We start from the raw sequence: 18,793 nt of genomic DNA, 5'->3' as shown, positions 1-18,793 counted from the left end.
ACTTTGTTTTTCAGCATAGCAGTGTTATCTCACCTTCCGTTTTCTGATCTTACCAATGTGCCTGCTATGTTTGAATCTTTTGCCCTTCAATAAGATGATTATTTTTAGAAAGTTTTAATTTTTTAAATTATTTTTACTATCCTTCTCTTGCTAAGGTTTACCTATATAGCACATACTGTTTTGATTTTTAGATCACCCTCCCCCAAATAGTACATTTGGATTACTAAGACAAGAAAATAGGCACTATCCTTTATCACACTACTTTGATTAAACTGAATGTTTAAGAAATGCTGTCTGTGTCCATCAGCAGATTTTAAATTACTTATTAAATATGTATCCTTATTAATCATTTATATTAGTGAACTTTGGAATGTTTGATGAGAATAATATATTTAACCTTCCTTTTTTAGTTTATTGTTTGGTTCAGACTGTTAAATTTTGGAAGTCTGTAAGTAGCTCTCATTATTAAATGACATTTGCAGCAGAGCACGTTTGTTGTTCATCTGCAGGCATCTGTTTTCAGGGCAGTTTCATTCTACTTTCTGTATCTGATCTAAAATGCTAGTATTGATGAAATTGAAGTTACTTTAATTTCTGTATCTGAGTTTTTTTTTCTTTACTTATTATAGGAGCATTGGTGCTGGTAGCTTGGCCCTCACTCCCCAGGGAAAAGAGTCCTGTCATGAACATTTACAATGACTGTAGGAAGTTAATCACTGAAGCAAGTTAATGAAGTTGTAGATGTTAACAGTAATTTTTTTGGATAGACTGCCCAAGGATATGTAGGAGCCTGTTAATTATATTATGTAGCTTCTTGGTATATTATTCATTACTTTGCATTTCTATATATTTTTATTGAAATTCTGGACCTGAATTTAATCATTTTGCACTAATTTATGGTCTAGATTTAAATACAGTAGGTCCTCGGGTTACGTCAGAGATCTGTTCCTATGGCGCGACATCGATTTTCGCCGTAAGTCGGAACCCACCTACGTCACTCACATGCGGCACATACACAGCAGTAATGAAATGAAACAGTAAAAAAAATTTAAAAGAAAGATAACAATTCCTGACCTTTTCTTGTGGTAAATAAAAAACATAAAGCACATATGTACATATGTCGAAATGACGGAACTTTTTTTTTTTTTTATAAATAAATAGGAGATGGCAACGTAACCACAAAACGAGGTATGTCGAATCTGACGTAACCCGAGGACTGCCTATAGAATAACACTTTAAAATTTTATTTTCACTAACTTGTTAAATCAAATTTGCCAAATACCTTAAACTAAAACTTTAATGTACTGTATGGCATTCATTAGATGTCTTTCTTTTAACTTTCTTCAGTTACCTAGAAAAAGGCAGATGATAAACCTCTCTCTCAGAAACCATTAGCTGATGTGGCACGGTTTCTAGAAAACGGTGTACATTTCAGCTATAGAAGTGTTAGTTTCTCACTCTTTGCTTGTATGTCCACTGTGTTATTGATGTCTTTTCTTGGTGGTTGGCCAGTAAATCTGCATATCTTTACCTGTATATACATATATTTTCCAAGCTTAGTGCTTATTTTTTTATATAAGAAGATAAAACCTCACTTAAAATGACAACTCAGCTACCCAGAACACAAAATAGATTTCATAAATTTTGAGTACTAAATTTCATGTGTCTTATTAATATTAGGATAGTTCTTTAGTTTCTCTTCAGAGCCTCTTTATCTTTGGGATAAACAATTTTATCTAGTCATAAACCATTCTAACTAACCCAGAGGATATTAGAAAGAATGACAAAGAAAAACATTTAGTTAGCCAGAGGACTATGAACCACTGACAGCCTGACAGAGAGAAGAAAGGGAGGAAAACATAATCAGAGCTTCAAAAGAGGAAAAAAGTATCTTACCATTTTGTATAGGGATTTATAGCCTCAGAGGGCTTTGTTATGTAACAAAGGCTGAAGTTATCAATAAGAGCTAAATTTAAAAGGAATAATACAATCCATTTTAGATAGAGGTCAGCAAAGCTGGCTTAAATAAAATTTTAATGTTTGATATGTATAATTATCAGGAAAATTTACTTAACATGAAATCCTTCATTCTGACAATTACATAGGATAACTGAGGTGTCAGTATATAGATTTATAGTATTTTTCAGCTTGTCCTCCACTTCTGCTAATGTAAAAGAATTTTCTGATAAAATCTTAATAAAAGTAAAATTAAACAGTAAGAAAAAAATCATGCTTTCTGAAGATTTCCTTTTAGACAAAATCCAAAAGTAACATGCTAATTGAAGACCAAAATTGTTTTTGTGGTATTCTGTTAAATTCAATATACATTTCAAAGAACAATCCCTTATAAAGCTCAATCTTAATGAATATATACTTGTACATATTTACTTGCTCTTAAGGTTTTAAAATATGTGTTTGGTATGTTTTAAAGATTCTTTTTGACCAGGCAATTTATTTTTTTCTATAGTCAGTTATCAAATATTTAAGGCAAATTTTTGAATAGTAAGTTAATTTTAATCTGTTTGTGTTAGAATTAGAAACCAGAAGTGACATAATTAGTTGTAATGGAAAATAAAAATAAATTATGGCACACAACATGTTCATTTATATCACTTAAAATATTATATACATCCCTCTAACTAGAATTAATTATACTGAAAATTATATAGTTGTAAATTTTGAATAACTGAATGGTACGAGAATTTGAAATATATTCAGGTTTCTGCACATTTTTTAAAAAGGTTTAAAATATTAGGGATAAGCACTAAACTTACCATTCTGTGCTGTTTCTCTTTAACTACAGACCCTGCTACATGGAAAAACTCAAGACACCTTTCTAAAGGTTTCCTTTATCCATTTGTTCTTGGCCCTTCTTTTCCTATTATGCCTGCATGTGTGCTTCTGTACTCTTACAGGCTGTGTGCATTTTTTTTCTTCTGTTTTTATTTGCTTACCCACATTGATTGTTGCAGGTTTTAATGGTTCTTGTTACCTTTTGGCATTTCATCAGAATGAAGGCTTTTTATTTTTTTATGGTGAATGCATTGTATTTTTAATTTAAAAAACATGCTTGTGAAGCCAGGCCTTTATAATATAAGGTAAATCCAAAACACCCATTTGGTATGTAGTACCTGCCTCTGTGAGTTCTGTTCACCTTGATTACTCCAATCCTCCAATGAGACTTCTTGGAAGAAGGTACTAAGCTTCAAGTAGGTGAGCATTTTACTTGTAAAAAGGATCCAGTTTTATTTACCTTTATTTCACCAAAGAATTGATCCACTTTTCCCTCAATAAATATTTATTTAAAGATCTTACAGTAATTTTTATTTTGATTTCAGGTGGCTATATGCATTATTCATAAACTCAGTCATTAACATTTAAAACTCTGAATTTGGCAAAGCAGAATAGCTGTACTTGGGGGAGGTAAAGTTAGTTTACCTTTTTACAATTAAACATTTCTAGCTTCTCTGGGAAACATAAAGCAAAACTTGCTTTCTAAGTTTTAGACCACTCAAACTGTACCTACAGTGAATATATTTTCCTTTCCTTTTTTTTTTTTTTTTTAAGCAAGTGTAGGAAAAACAGACTTATTGGAAACTAATGGAGTGGAGCAACTCCAGACAAAGCATATGCTGCGGTGCCCCCTTTCTCCTCTGTTTCATTTCTTTCCTACTTTCAAGCCTCGAAATGTAACCTTTTTTTTTTAATTTTGTTTTATTGCTTAAAGTATTACAAAGAGTATTACATATGTCCGTCCGTTCCCCCCCCCCCCCCCCGAAATGTAATCTTGGCTCTGAAAGGAAAAATTCACATTGAAAGTGCATATAAATTACACAATAGCTTCATACTCCTGAGAGACTTCTTTACAGGAAGAACAAATTGTGACCTTGTAGGTAACCAATAGGAAGCCAAGGTAAAAAAAACCACACAACCGAGTTGAAAAGTTAGCTGTTTCATTCACATATTGAAAGTTATGTGTGTAAATCTATTATATATGCTCTTTTGTATTACTCAGTAAGATTCTTAATTTTTTTCTTTCAAGCCATTAGCTTAAGTGAGTACTTTGATCAGGTAACTTACTTTTATGTGTAAGATATTTAAAAATAAGGAATGTACTTTTTACTATAATATAACATAAAATATGAAGAAAAGTGAACAATTTTTTTCATAAAATATAGATTTCAAATGGTGGGATGACCTGTGAGAAACTCTATCTGAAATTAGTTGTGTTTTGAAATACATGATACCGTTTTTAAAATGTGAAAGGATAATTTAGCAAATCCTAAAATACTCATGAAACTGTAGTTAGTGGCAAAATAGGAACCAGTAATATTGTGTTGCGTTTTTGGATTCCTAAATAAAGATAAAAAGTAATTGCTGTAGTTTCCAATAAATGGAACTTTTCTTTTTCCAGGAGTTGAAGCAGAGGAGTGGGGTAAATTTCTTCACACCAAAAATAAGGTAATGACAAAAGAATATCATGAAGAAATAACATACTGAAAAAATTTTTTGTACAAGTAATTGATAATTTATTTTTTTATCATTGGCATTGTGGCATGTTACATTGAAGCAGCTGTTGCTTGTAAAATAAAGTTTATCTTAGTAACATTTCTAATCATAGTAGTTTATTTGAAAAACACTAGTTGAACCCTATTCTCTCTAATTTAGAGATTCTTTTAAAATTTTTAAAAAATTTTTTTATTAGTTTCAGGCATGCAACATAGTGATTAGACATCTGTATACCTTATGAAGGGATCACTGCAATCAGTCTAGTACCCATCTGGCACATACATAACTATTACAATATTATTGACTATATTCCCTATGCTGTACTTTATATCCCTGCGACTATTTTTATATGGAGATTCTTAACTGTTGTGGAATCAGGCATCCTTGAAAATCTCATACAAACTATGATTCTTGACTCAGAAAAATATATGTATATATTAGAATTTATTTACTAATTCTCTAAAGCAGATCTATGAACATCTTGAAATTTATCAACCCCCCCACTTAAGAACTTTAATCTTATTTTGCAAGTCATGCTTTTTTGTTTCTATAATTTTTAGCTTTACACAGATTTTGATGAAATTCGACAAGAAATTGAGAATGAAACAGAGAGAATTTCAGGAAATAATAAGGTAAGTATCTTTTAGAGCTAGAAAGTATAAACATTAGTAAATCTATCATTCAGAATATTTTGTATATAATGTGTGGTGAGCATTGTAAATTCATAATCCTGGTCTTTGATACTAATGGAGTATTTTCATAAATATATTAAAACTACTTAAAAGCCCTTTTGTTTCTTAGAGCTTTTATATACTCAGATACTTCATTTAGATGTTTATTCTTGACTTTGTGATGTACATACCACTTTATTGTATAATTTTTCATTTTAATACTGCTACAATAAGTTATCTTTTTCTGATGGTTTGATTGTACTCTAACTCAAGAAGCATTGTATAACTTATGAGATATATTTATTTAAATTTTTCCCTTATTGATTTTTAGTGAGACAGAGAGATAGAAACAGCATCTATTGGCTCCCTCTACACATCCCCTTTTGGGGATTGAGCCTGCATCCTGGGCATGTGCCCTGACCAGGAATCAAACCAGTGACCTCTTCGTGCCTGGGTCGATGCTCAATGTCTGAGCCACATTGGTTGGACGAGATACATATATTTTAAAGACCTCTTTTTCTTATTCCTGAGTAAGGTTGGATTTGCTTAATGCAAAGAGAGATAAATTAAATATTTTTATTTCAGTGAATATGAAAAGTACAGTTGACCCTTGAACAATGGTGGGATTAGTGGAAAATCCTGGCTCTCTGCATATTCGGATTCCCAACCATGGAGTTGACCCTTGAAAAACATGGGTTTTAACTGTACAGGTCAGTTGAAAAAAATCCACATGTAAGTGGAACCAGTTCAAACCCGTGTTGTTCCAGAGTCAATTGTAATGTTAGCAACTGAATATTTTCTGATTTTCTAAGATTGTGAGAGTTTAAGATAAATAAGGTGTCTAAAATATCATTAATCTTGACACTAGACACAAACTGCCTCTTTAAATGCTTCTGTTTCTCTCTCCTTTTTTCCTATTACCTTTCTCTCTTTTTCCTTCCTTTTCATTTTTACCTCCATTCTTATAAATACCCAGAGGCACATTTAATCCTATAAGTGGGCTCAAGCCTAGTACTAATATGCAACAAATATTTATTGAGCCCTTTTACTTGCCAGATACTGTGCTGGAGCGGTTATTTCCTGACAGAAAGGCATTTTTGGAGCCATGTTAATTTTTCATGCCTGTGCAGGCTATTTGTGTTTTTGTGATTGACTCAGCTTTGTTCCTTATTGAACTCTAGGCTGGTAATCTTTGAGTTACTGCTATTGCTGCCATATGTCCCTGAATTTCTAATAATTGTATTGTATAGAAGGCAGAAGAAGTAGCGGTAAACTAGATTAGCTTGTCCTTAGTCCTTTAATTATATCGGGGTAATTTTGACTTTTGGGATATTGATCATAATACCAGTCTGAATTATCTTTCCTGAGATTCCCATGGATTTATTGAACCTGGGAATTGGTGGTAATTTTACATAGTACTAGAATTTAGAGTGGATGTGATTGGTGATTCAAAAAGGAAAGTTTTTAGTTGTACTAAACTGTATGCCCTGAGGGATCTAGTCCATATACATACAAGCTGTATAATTTATGGTGGGAACATGATAGATTTACCTAGCAGGTTTTCTCATCCAGCGTCCAAAAGATGAGAAGTCCCCTACCTTCAAGTCTATGGAAAATCTTTCCTAAATCATATTTATAATAAAGTAAATGATACTTTGATTTAAATAAGTAGTTTTATATGTGAAAATATCTAAATGGTTTATATGTCGAACATAATGCCTTGAAGGATTTAAAGTATCTGTGAGATTGGAGTTGCAAAGCTTTTAGAAAAAGCTTTGTATTGGACATGATACCTACCACACAAAGAAGTATGCAAACAAGGTAGTTATGCCGAATATCAACATGTAATGATTTTGGGACAGTGGAGTATTTAAAAACAGAAAAGTAGCCCAGCCAGTGTGGGTCAGTGGTCGAGTGTCAACCCATGAACCAAGACCAGTCAGTTTCTGGTCAGGGCACATGCCCAGGTTTTGGTCTCAATCCCCAGTAGGGGACATGCAGGAGGCAGCCCATTGATGATGTTTCTCATCAGTATTTCTATATATCCCTCTCCCTTCCTTTCCCTCTAAAATACCAGTAAAACACATTTAAAAATTAAAAATAGCAAAGTAGTTCAGAGTAATCTAATATAGTAAATGTAATTGTACAGAGAATTCAGAGTAAAGGATGTTCCAAAAAAGTCCTCTGGGAAATTGGAATTTTCAGTGGGAAGGAAGATAAATGAGAGCACATTTTAAAGGATAAAGAAGGATGTGTAAAAAAACAAGTTATGAACATTTTATAAGTGTCTTTTTACATATAGCTAACTCAACACTAAAACTTGTAAAGGGCCAGTGGTGAAGAGTCTGTAATAATCATACTAAAGGGAAGAGAGAATATGGCTGTCTCACACTATCCAGATTTTTAGTATTTCAATTCGGGGATCTGGAGATCCAGAAAAATTTTCTGAGGATTCTCTTCCAATATACACTCTTGTCACTTGATATTCAAAGATTAGGAACCAAATTGATTTGGATAACTTGCTACCTAACAACTCACTTTCTGAGCTCAAGAACCTCATAAATTTGGATAGTGATACGTTATTCTTTTGTTCAGCACCAAGTCTATTGAACATATTTAAGAAATGGTATCTGCCTAGAATCAAGAGAAAAGAATGTAAACACAGGGATGTAAATTGTGGGCATTAATGGTATAGGATTTGAGATAGGATTGTAATATACTTTATGCCTGGCTGGCTCCCTTATTACTTTCCAATGTATTTCATCAGGTTTTGATTGTTGAAATGTTTTAGGGATCATGGTTTAATTCATATTTAAAGGTATCTGCATGAAATGAGGTTTACTTGAACATTTTATATTTCATTGAAATTTCAATGTGATTTTAATATGAGATTTTAAAACTTATTTTTTAGGGAGTAAGCCCTGAACCTATTCATCTTAAGATTTTTTCACCCAACGTTGTCAATCTGACACTTGTGGATTTGCCAGGAATGACCAAGGTAAAGAATAGTTGTTACTCATTGTGGACTTGGTCATGTTTGTTTTCACTTGAACAAATGGATTTTTTCCTTAACCCCATATGAGAATAACAAGCTTTTTTTTTTCTTCTTCTTCTTCTTTTTAATCAACTTGATCTATTTGCAGCATTTGATATAGTTGAGCCCTTCCTTCTCCTTAGAACACTCTTGACTTGGCTTCCCAGGATACCACAGTCTACAGCCTTACTTCACTGGTCACTCCTTAAAATCTCTTTTGCTGGTTTCTTATCTCCCCAATGTCTAAATAGTTAGTATCCCAGAGCTCAGTTTTTGGACCTCTTGTCAAGGGAGTACACTTAGCCCTTTGATGATTTCATCCAATATTATAGCTTTAAATACATTAATACCTGTAAGCTGACAGTAGTCAAGTATATCCAGACCTGTATATCCATCTCCAGAATTATATATTCAACTCTCTACTTGACATATACACTTCAAGTCTAATAGGTTTTTTAATCTTGATGTGTTTAATACCAAATTCCTGACCCATTCCTCAGTCTGACTCGATCCCTCTGTAATCTTCCTCATTTCAATGAATGGCAACTCTTTTTTAACAGTTGCTTAGCCAAAAAGTTTGTAGTAATCCTTAACACTCATCCCACACTGTACTTCCTGTCAGCAAATCATCTTGGCTCTCCTTACTTTTAAAATATATCCAGAACTCTGTTACTATGTGTTACACATTCAGAGCTACTGTCCTGATCTAGTCACTATCATCTCAGCTAGATTACTGAGATAGCCTCCTGGTAGGTCTTCCTCATAATCTATTCTTAACTAAGCAGCCAGAGTGATGCTCCTAAAGTGAGTTATATCGTGTCATTCCTTGGCTCAAAATCTCTCCAGTGGTTTCCAATTTCACTCAGAGTAAAGCCTAAGTTCTTAGAGATCTAAAGTACCTGTTTGATCTGTCCCTGTTATTCTACTCCTGACTCCTGCTCCAGTCTTCTACCCTTTATTGTTCACATGGCTGGAATGTTCTTCCCTAGATACCTGTATGTACCTCTCTTACCTCCTTCAGTTTCTGCTCTTACTCTCAAATGTCATTATCTGAGTGAGGTCTTCCCTGATTACTCTATTTAAAAACACAATCCAATTTAGGTAAAAGTATAACCTTATTTAATCACTCTGTAGCTTCTGTTCTGCTTTATTTCTTCCATAGCCCTACCACTACCTAAATGTTATATTTGTTTTTTATTATCTGCTTTTCACCAGTAAAATATAAGCTCTTTGAAGGCAGGAATTTTCGTCTTTTTTTTATTCACGACTGTGACATAAGCTGGTATGTTGAACAGTGTTTGAAATACAGTAGGCTGCCAATAAGTACTTGCTAATTGAATGAATGAATTTGTCACTAAGTAATTAACACTGACCAATCTTTAACATGGTAAACTTGATAATTCAAGTTTCATTTTGAGACTTTCACATATTACCAAATTCATATATACCACTAGTATATGATTTCTTTTTAACTATCTGTAAATGGAGTAATTTCTATAATCTCTGGATTAAATAAATGTGGGAAAAAGCTGAGTCAATTTTTATTACTAGCTTTTTGCTCATCTCTGTTTGGTTCAGGTGCCTGTAGGTGATCAACCTAAAGATATTGAGCTTCAAATCAGAGAGCTCATTCTTCGATTCATCAGTAATCCAAATTCCATTATCCTCGCTGTCACTGCTGCTAATACAGATATGGCAACATCAGAGGCACTTAAAATTTCAAGAGAGGTAGATCCAGATGGTAAGGACAGATGTTAATATTTATTGAAATGCTTGGTTAACAGTGGTAAATCTATTTACTTTCAAGAAAGAAGTTTTTATTTTTAAAAGGAATAACTCTAGCTGCTAGTACAGAATTTTAAAAAATGCTTTCCTATTTTGCTTATAGTTTCAGTTAGAAATTCTTATGGAAAATATGTTTTACTGGATAAATTGCTTTATAAGCTAGGCAAAAATACTTCACCATAATGTCCATATTTATAAATAGTTACCTAATGACTTAAAAATAATAAGATGGCTTTGCAAAAAGAGTTTCTTGTTTTTTTGTTTTTTTAAAAAAATATATTTTATTGATTTTTTACAGAGAGGAAGGGAGAGAGAGAGAGAGAGAGTTAGAAACATCGATGAGAGAGAAACATCGTTCAGCCGCCTCCTGCACATCTCCTGCTGGGGATGTGCCCGCAACCCAGGTACATGCCCTTGACCGGAATCGAACCTGGGACCTTTCAGTCCGCAGGCTGACGCTCTATCCACTGAGCCAAACCGGTTTCGGCAGTTTCTTGTTTTGTGTAAATAAAATGACGGGTTTTTGAATAGCTGACTTCTAAGAATAATTAACTCTCATAGTAGGTAATTGTAGATTACTATATTTTAGTAAATAATTATGATATCTACATTCTTCAGTGGTACAAAACATTTAGATGTGCTCAAGGAAGAGGGGATTCTTAAAAATAAAGGTAAAATTCTTTTATGAAGCATTCATATCCCCAAGGGGTCAGTGTATGATACTTCACTAATGCTTTATTATGCATTGTTTAGTATATATAAAATGCTAACTTGCAAGAATATAGTTACTATTGCTGCTAATAAATACTGCATATGGTTTGCTTCATGCAAGAGACTTTTTTTTTTTACTTGAGTATTTGGAGGATCAGTGGGCTCTGCCATGTTTCTTTTTTCCAGCTCTGAAGAATTTCAAATAAAAATTGGATAAGAAATGTTAGTGCTAAGACTACCAAATAAAATTCCCATAAATGGGGTTATTAAATTTTTTTCATTATTTCAGGTTTTTAAGGAACTTTTTTACTATATGAGTAATTAATATTCAGTTTAGATTAAAAGGTAAAACTATACCAAGAGATTTAAGTTTTATTTATAGTAAACTGTCAAGCATTTTATATGCATTCTAATTTAAACATAACTTGAGCCATAAATATAAAAAATGAAACCTGGCCCTAACCGGTTTGGCTCAGTGGATAGAGCGTCGGCCTGCGGACTGAAGGGTCCCAGGTTCCATTCCGGTCAAGGGCATGTACCTTGGTTGCAGGCACATCCCCAGTGGGGGGTGTGCAGGAGGCAGCTGATTGATGTTTCTAACTATCCCTCTCCCTTCCTCTCTGTAAAAAATCAATAAAATATATTTTAAAAAAAATGAAATCTGCAGTTCCACTCCTAGGTAATTACCCATGTTAAATGAAACCTCATGGTCATATAAAAAACCTGTTTGCAAATATTTATAGTAGCTTTGTAATTTTCTAAAACTGGAAACAACTCAGATGTTTCTCAAATGAGGAATGAATAACCAAACCATAGTATATTATATCCATATAGTACATTCATCAATAAAAGGTGATGAACAATTGATATATGCAACAATATGGATGATTCTCACATGCATTATGCCAAGTGAAAGAAGCCAGATTCAAAAGGTATTATGTATATGATTCCATTTACATGACATTCTGGAAAAGGCAAACTAGGATGAAAAATGTGTTTGATTGGGTAGTACAAGAAAAACTTGGGGGTATTGGAACTGTTTGTCTCTTGAGGTGGCAGTGATGTAACTCTTTGCATTTGTCAAAACTCAGAGAGCTGGCCCTAACCGGTTTGACTCAGTGGATAGGCCTGTGGACCGAAGGGTCCTGGGTTCGATTCCAGTCAAGGGCACCAACCTTGGTTGGGTTGCAGGCTCCTCCCCGGCCTGGGCCCTGGCCAGGGTGTGTGCAGTAGGCAACCAATCGATGTTTTTCTCGCACACTGATTTTTCCATCTCTTTCACTCTCTCTCAAAATCAAGAAAAATATCCTCGGGTGAGGATTAAACAAAACAAAAACTCATAGAACTGTACACCAGCATTGTGTGAATTTTAAACAAATTTTAAAATGCTTATTAAAAAGTTAACCCTAAGAGCTAAAATTTTTTTTATGTGAAATTAAAAAAATTAGATATGATGATTAAAATGAGATTTTAAAAGCATTGGTAAGCAAAGATTAGAAAAGCATCATCAAAATGATGACAAGAGGTAATGTTCAGTGGGATTATAGATGGTGATTTTCTTGATTAATTCTTAAAAGCTTTGTTTAATGGGACTTTTTCTTTTCTTTTCTTTTCTTTTTTTTTTTTGCATTTACCAGGTCGCAGAACTCTAGCTGTAATCACTAAACTTGATCTCATGGATGCGGGTACTGATGCCATGGATGTATTAATGGGAAGGGTTATACCAGTCAAACTTGGAATAATTGGAGTAGTGAACAGGTTAGCAATCAAGCATGGGATAAGAATTGCAGCATTCTCATTTCAGAGCAAATCTGAATTTTAAAAATCAGTCTGACATGTGACAGTGTCCCTGTTTTTCCTTTTTTTACTATAATCTTGTTTTTGCTAAAGAATTCATTGCTTTACAGGGAGAAAAGAGATTCATGAAAGCCTCCTGCAGACAAAAGGTTTCAAAGTAAGCAGTGCCACAAAACGGAAGGAAATTTAATAGCTAGGATTGAAATATTCCAGCCTGTTATGTATGAAGAGAGCACTGGATAAGAGGGGAAAAAGTATTATATAATGTGTGCCCGATCTAGAAGGAATTTTTAAGGTGGTAGGATTTTAATACATTGGTTTGACCCCTAGCAGTAGTGATTCTATGTAATTGCCAGGATGTGACAGAAATTTTATTAAATGTATCCTAATGATAAATTGCTGGTATTAAAAATTGTGGAAAGGGTGTCTAATTATATTTTAGACACTCTACTGTGATTAGTTTGCAAATGCTGTTGCTTTGAACCCTTCCTTATAACATCCTTGCGGTAGGAGTTGGATGTCTATTTTATAATCAGAAAACTCAATACCAAAGCGACATGGCTGGTGAAAGCAGAGCCAGATTCAAGTGAAGATCCCTCTTAGCCCAAAGCCTTTATAAAATCAGAAGCACTGAAATTACCATATTGTCCACAGAGTAGATATAACATGGGTTGAAATGACACCTAACATCTTCGGGCTTCAGACCTTTTAAAATTAAAATGTTTTCAGTAAGTGATATCTAAGATCCATTACAGTCTGCTTCTATTCATATGTCCTACCTTACCCCTACTCCAACTTTCTTTTTTAATTCTCAACAGTTTCTCTTTTTAGGCAAGCAGGTGGTATCACACTGTTGTATTTGTAGGTGACTGCTGTTCAAGTTAACTTATTGTTTCATAGAAATTAGTTGCCTGTCCATGGGCAAAATATACAGTTACACACATTTTTTTCACCTGTCTATCCCTTTTACTTAAGAGTACTGCTTTTGACTGTAGTTAAAGGTAATGAAGAAGCCTAAACTGTTTAGGCTTTACTTATAAGTCACATGGTTTGAATCTTGGCTGAACTATTTATTTAATATGTGACCTTTGGTAAGTTGGTTAATCTTCCTGAGCTTCAGTTCCTTTGTGGATAATACCACATGGAATTACTGTGAGAATTAAATAATCCATGTCAGGCATTATGAACAGTGCCTGGTGCTGCTATAGCATCACCTTCATCATCCAAGGTACATAGAGGACCACAATTGACTTCAGCTAAACAGTTTTATTATTTTTTAACCTTAGGAGTCAACTAGATATTAACAATAAGAAGAGTGTAACCGATTCAATCCGTGATGAATATGCCTTCCTTCAAAAGAAGTATCCATCTCTGGCTAACAGGAATGGAACAAAGTATCTTGCTAGAACCTTAAACAGGTAATGTTTTTTACCTCTTGGAAAATGAGATGTTTTTCGTTTGCCAATAGGAGTTTGAGACCTTTCATTTTCAATTTCTTATATTTTCATAATGTTCTTGCATGTACAACTTCACTTTTTGTTTCTTGTACAATTGGTTCTTGTAATGTAGATGTCTGTTTTTATTGGGGTGGCTGGCATTAAATCATGTAGTCTAGGAATGCTGCATTATGAAATTCTTGACAGTCAATTTACTTTTGGTGATAGAACTAGATAGCTGATGACTTCAATTCCACTTTTTATTTCAAGAATTGAAATGTATAATTTGCACATAATCTATTCTTTAGCATATCTTTTAGTCCTATTCATAAAAATAATTTAAGCTATCTATCTTAAATTCTGAATACCCACAGATGGTAGAGGGATTGGAATACCTTTCTAGATAGTTTATAAATGACTGAAGTCAAAGCTGTTTTGTTTTATGTTTGTCTTATTCCCTAAACAAATTAAAGGCTGATGGACTTGGATCTTAATAAGATTTTCACTGTGCTGAGCACCCACTGTAAAAGAAAAGTCAGAAACCAAAATTTTTTAGGTAAAATTGGATTGAGTAGCTTACTTTTTTTGAGGTAATTGTAATAATTTAAAATAATTTTCTTCAATTTATATTTGGTTCTCTAGCAATAGCTACAATTTGATGGGTTCAAGGCAAATTTAAAAAGCAATGACCAAGACCACTTCCTTCATGTAATTTTTTTCAGACTTGAGCATTTACTTCTAGTCTAAGATTGCATCATTTCCTGACAAGACAAATTGACAGGTTTCCCCATTATTTGCATTTAAAAATATTTTTTAATTCTGAAAATCCTCACTTGAGGGGATATGTTTATTGTTTGAGAGAGAGAGAGAGAGAGAAACATTGATGTGAGAGGGAAATACCGATTGGTTGCCTCTCTTATGTGCCCCGATCTGGGATTAAACCTGCAACCTAGCTATGTGTCCTGACCGGGAATCAAACCTGTTACCTTTTGGTGTACGGGATGATGCTCCAAGCAACTGAGCGCCATCCAGCCAGGGCTCCATTATTTGCATTTTTAAAATTTGACCTGCTTGAGTCTTCAAAATACACAATTTTGCTTTAACATCCTTCCTTTTTAACCTTTGTTAGGTTACTAATGCATCACATCAGAGATTGCTTACCAGAGTTGAAGACAAGAATAAATGTTTTAGCTGCTCAATATCAGTCTCTTCTAAATAGCTATGGTGAACCTGTAGATGATAAAAGTGCTACTTTACTCCAGCTTATTACCAAATTTGCCACAGAATATTGTAATACTATTGAAGGAACTGCAAAATATATTGAAACTTCAGAACTGTAAGTAAGACATTTCTCTATCAGTTTGGCTGTTGGATTGATAGGTTACTTTATCTTCTGTTACAGTAACAAAAAATACTATGAGATTATTTGACTATGATTTATTACCTGTAAAACAGGAATATAATTTTGTAGAAATGATAGGGTTTATCTGATGTGTGTATTAAAATTCTTTATAAATTATGTAAATAAAGCACAGTAAAAATATCATTTTTTTCCCAAGACACACTTAAGAATACTTCATAATTTACCTTTTAAAATACTTGTTTCTTTAATGTGCACTGTATAACTGTTCATGAAAAAATTAGAAAATGTAGATATGAATAAAGAATAAAGCATAAGACAAAATTACTCTTAATCCCATCATCCAGAAATAATTCCTGCTAATTTTGGCATTAACCTAGACATTTCTCTATGCATCTGTATAACATAAATATGCTTGTATTGTATATATGTCTTTAAAAATCAGCTGCTATATATGCTATTTTGGAATTTCTTTAAATCAGCATGTCAATATTATACATTTGTATGATCAATCTTATGATTTATACAGTATTTTATTTTTTAAATATACTACCTATCATTTGTTGAACCAGTCCATATGATTGATAAGTTTGTTTTCAGTTATATAGAAATATAAACAATGTTGTGACTTCCTGTCTTTGGGGCAAGTATTCAAGTATATCCTTAGGATAAATTCCTAGAAGTGCATCAAAGGGTATGACATCCTCAGAGTCTCTCATTATTGCCATACTATTAATCGATATATTGTTTTACTATTAGCAGTATATAAGAATCTCTATTTCTATAAACTCTTAAAAAAACCTTTTGTTTTGAAATAATTATAGACTTCAGGGAAGTTGTAAGTGAATATATAAGGAGGTCCTGCTCATTCTTCACCCTATCTCCCCCAGTGTTGCCATCTTGAATAACTGTAATGTAATAACAAAATGAGAAAATGGACTTTGGTAGAAACCATAGATCATATTGAAATTCACCAATTATACATCTACTCGTGTGTGTATGTGTGCTTCTTTGTAATTTTGTGTGATGCCACTGGCCTTATTTTGTGATTTAATTCAACAAAGAGTATTTAACAAACTAATTATTGAATAGTATACATATGGCATATGGAGGGAAATAAAGATTACTAAAATGAGCCTTTTAAAGAGTTCAGTGAGTAAGGCATGTCAAGGGAACATGAGACTTGATTAGATGACAAATAGGAATCTAATCAATTATTTTTATTTATGTACTTCTTATTAAATATAATACATACCCAGAAAAGTACATGTGATATACATGGAGTTTTGTAAATAGTTAATAAAGCAAATACCTGTGTAATCACCTAATTAAGCCTTTAGAACACTGAAGAGACTATTTACATTTCTTTCAGGGATTGAGAGAGCTCCCTCCTTAAGAATGCATTTGGGTTGGGCTCTGAATAGAATTTGGGAAGGTAGTAGGTAGAATGGTTCTTTAGGCTTTGTAACAGCTAAGAGTAATCCAGGATATATTTGGAGAATGGCATGTACAGTGATGGGACATAACAGGAGGTAAGACATGAAAGATACCTAAGAATAATATTGTGGGAAGTTGAGTATCTTCAGAATTTTTAGTCAGAGGGCTGTTTTATAAGGATAATTCTGGTCATTATGAATATTATTTGGAGAGGGAAAGGTTGGAGGCAGAAAGACCAATTACTGATAATTTTAACCACTTTTAAGCATATAATTCAGTGCCATTAATTACATTCAAAATATTGTGCAGCCATCAAATAATATCTATTTCCAAAATGTTTCACCAGCCCAACAGAAACACTATCCATTTAAGTATTATATCCTTGCTCCTCTCTCCCCCAGCCCCTGAAAACCTCTAATTTACTTTGCCTCTTTGAATATGTCTATTCTAGATCTTTCATATAAGGGGGATCATGTAACATTTGTCCTTCTTTGTCTGGCTTATTTTATTTATTATAATGTTAGGCTTGAACCTTTTGCTTGGACTACTGTAAGGAAATAGTGAATAGTGACGGTGAAAATAGAGAGAAAGGGGTGATTTGGGGAGACATAAAGACATCTGTAGAATTCAGCTGGACTTGAATAAAAAAAAATAAAGGATAATACCAGGGGTTCTAGTCATTAAAATAAGAAATGCATGCCTAGTACATAGGCCTAGAGATTTAATTTGTTTAAAGCAGGACTGGTGGTCCGTGAGGCCCGCAAGGTTGGCGACCGCTGAACTATAGCCCAGTGGTTCCGAATGATTTCTGTGTTTTTGAATGGTTAGAAAAAAATTTTTAAGGAAAATTCAAATTTTAGTGTGCATAAGTTTTATTGGAACATAGCTGCTTATGTTTACATATTTTCTATAGCTGCTTTTGTGTCAGTAGCAGAGTTGAGTAGTTGTGACAGACAATTATGGCCTGAAAGGCCTAAAATATTATCTGGTACTTCATAGAAAAAGTTTGCCAAACTCTACTCTGGATTGTGAATAAACAGAAATAAGTAATATACTGTTTCTTGTCCTTAAGGAGTGCTTATAGTCTAGTTGAAGAAAACTAGGGCAGAGAAGAGATGCTTAATAGTTATCAGAACTGGTGTTTCCTGACAGAACAGTGTGTGTGTGTGTGAATGCCTTTCATGAAACGATTCCTTTCCCCCATAAAAAACAACAGCAGCAGCCATAGAAACTGGTTCACAATGGAGTTGAGGACACATGGAAATAATGGTCTAAATGTAATTGTGTCTCTGAGACTTTCTCAGAAGATGAGTCAAGCTTAAAGCTTATAGAAAAATTTCTAACTTGCAGCTTCTTTCCCTTTTAGTAATACTAGAAACCATATAGTTCATTGTCATTGCCTTTCAGATGCGGTGGTGCTAGAATCTGTTACATTTTCCATGAGACTTTTGGGAGAACCTTAGAATCTGTTGACCCACTAGGTGGCCTTAACACTATTGACATATTGACTGCCATTAGAAATGCTACTGTGAGTATGTTTAACTCAGTATTTTTTGAAATGAGGTTAAAGCTTTTTTTTCTTTTTAACCCATATAGTACAGCTTCTTATTTTGCTCTCTTAGATGAAATTAGGAAGCACTTCTCATGAAAAATACCAACATGTGATTCATTTTAACCTTTGGGAAGAACGAAAATGATATGTAGCAGTAAGAGCTTGAAATTTAATTTTTTAGGGTCCCCGTCCAGCTTTGTTTGTGCCTGAAGTTTCATTTGAGTTACTGGTCAAGCGGCAGATCAAACGCCTGGAAGAGCCGAGCCTCCGCTGTGTGGAGCTGGTTCATGAGGAAATGCAAAGGATCATTCAGCATTGCAGCAATTACAGTACCCAGGTGACTGAGAAATGGAACAGGTTCAGAGTCAGTAGTAAAAGACACAATAGCAGTTTCATGGGGTGGAAGGAAATATGTAAATAAGATGGGCTGTAAGTTAAAATATGCAGTTCCCTTAACTAAAAGTGGTTTGAAATAGCATATTTAAATGTAGATTCCAAATC

The 18,793-nt window shown here is 33.6% G+C and overlaps 1 protein-coding gene across 23 annotated transcripts in view; it reads left to right on the top strand.

Moving 5' to 3' along the window:
• Positions 1-18,793, top strand: part of DNM1L (dynamin 1 like) — a 47,118-nt gene that overhangs the window by 19,373 nt on the left and 8,952 nt on the right. For 7 of the 23 annotated variants that reach the window (XM_036301434.1, XM_036301447.1, XM_036301444.1 and 4 more), the window contains exons 3-13: positions 1,162-1,188; positions 2,804-2,842; positions 4,415-4,461; positions 5,070-5,141; positions 8,092-8,178; positions 9,793-9,955; positions 12,348-12,468; positions 13,794-13,925; positions 15,073-15,279; positions 18,148-18,268; positions 18,474-18,629. In XM_036301434.1, coding sequence (XP_036157327.1) covers positions 1,162-1,188; positions 2,804-2,842; positions 4,415-4,461; positions 5,070-5,141; positions 8,092-8,178; positions 9,793-9,955; positions 12,348-12,468; positions 13,794-13,925; positions 15,073-15,279; positions 18,148-18,268; positions 18,474-18,629 — 1,172 coding nt within the window. Of the gene's footprint in view, positions 1-1,161; positions 1,189-2,803; positions 2,843-4,414; positions 4,462-5,069; positions 5,142-5,763; positions 5,891-8,091; positions 8,179-9,792; positions 9,956-12,347; positions 12,469-13,793; positions 13,926-15,072; positions 15,280-18,147; positions 18,269-18,473; positions 18,630-18,793 lie in introns of those variants that run through there. The other 16 variants (XM_036301436.1, XM_036301446.1, XM_036301443.1 and 13 more) reach the window with 9 other exon arrangements.

Source organism: Myotis myotis, unplaced genomic scaffold, assembly GCF_014108235.1.
Source record: "Myotis myotis isolate mMyoMyo1 unplaced genomic scaffold, mMyoMyo1.p scaffold_m19_p_3, whole genome shotgun sequence".
Taxonomy (NCBI): Eukaryota; Metazoa; Chordata; class Mammalia; order Chiroptera; family Vespertilionidae; genus Myotis; species Myotis myotis.
This window is presented reverse-complemented; position numbering and strand designations above follow the sequence as displayed.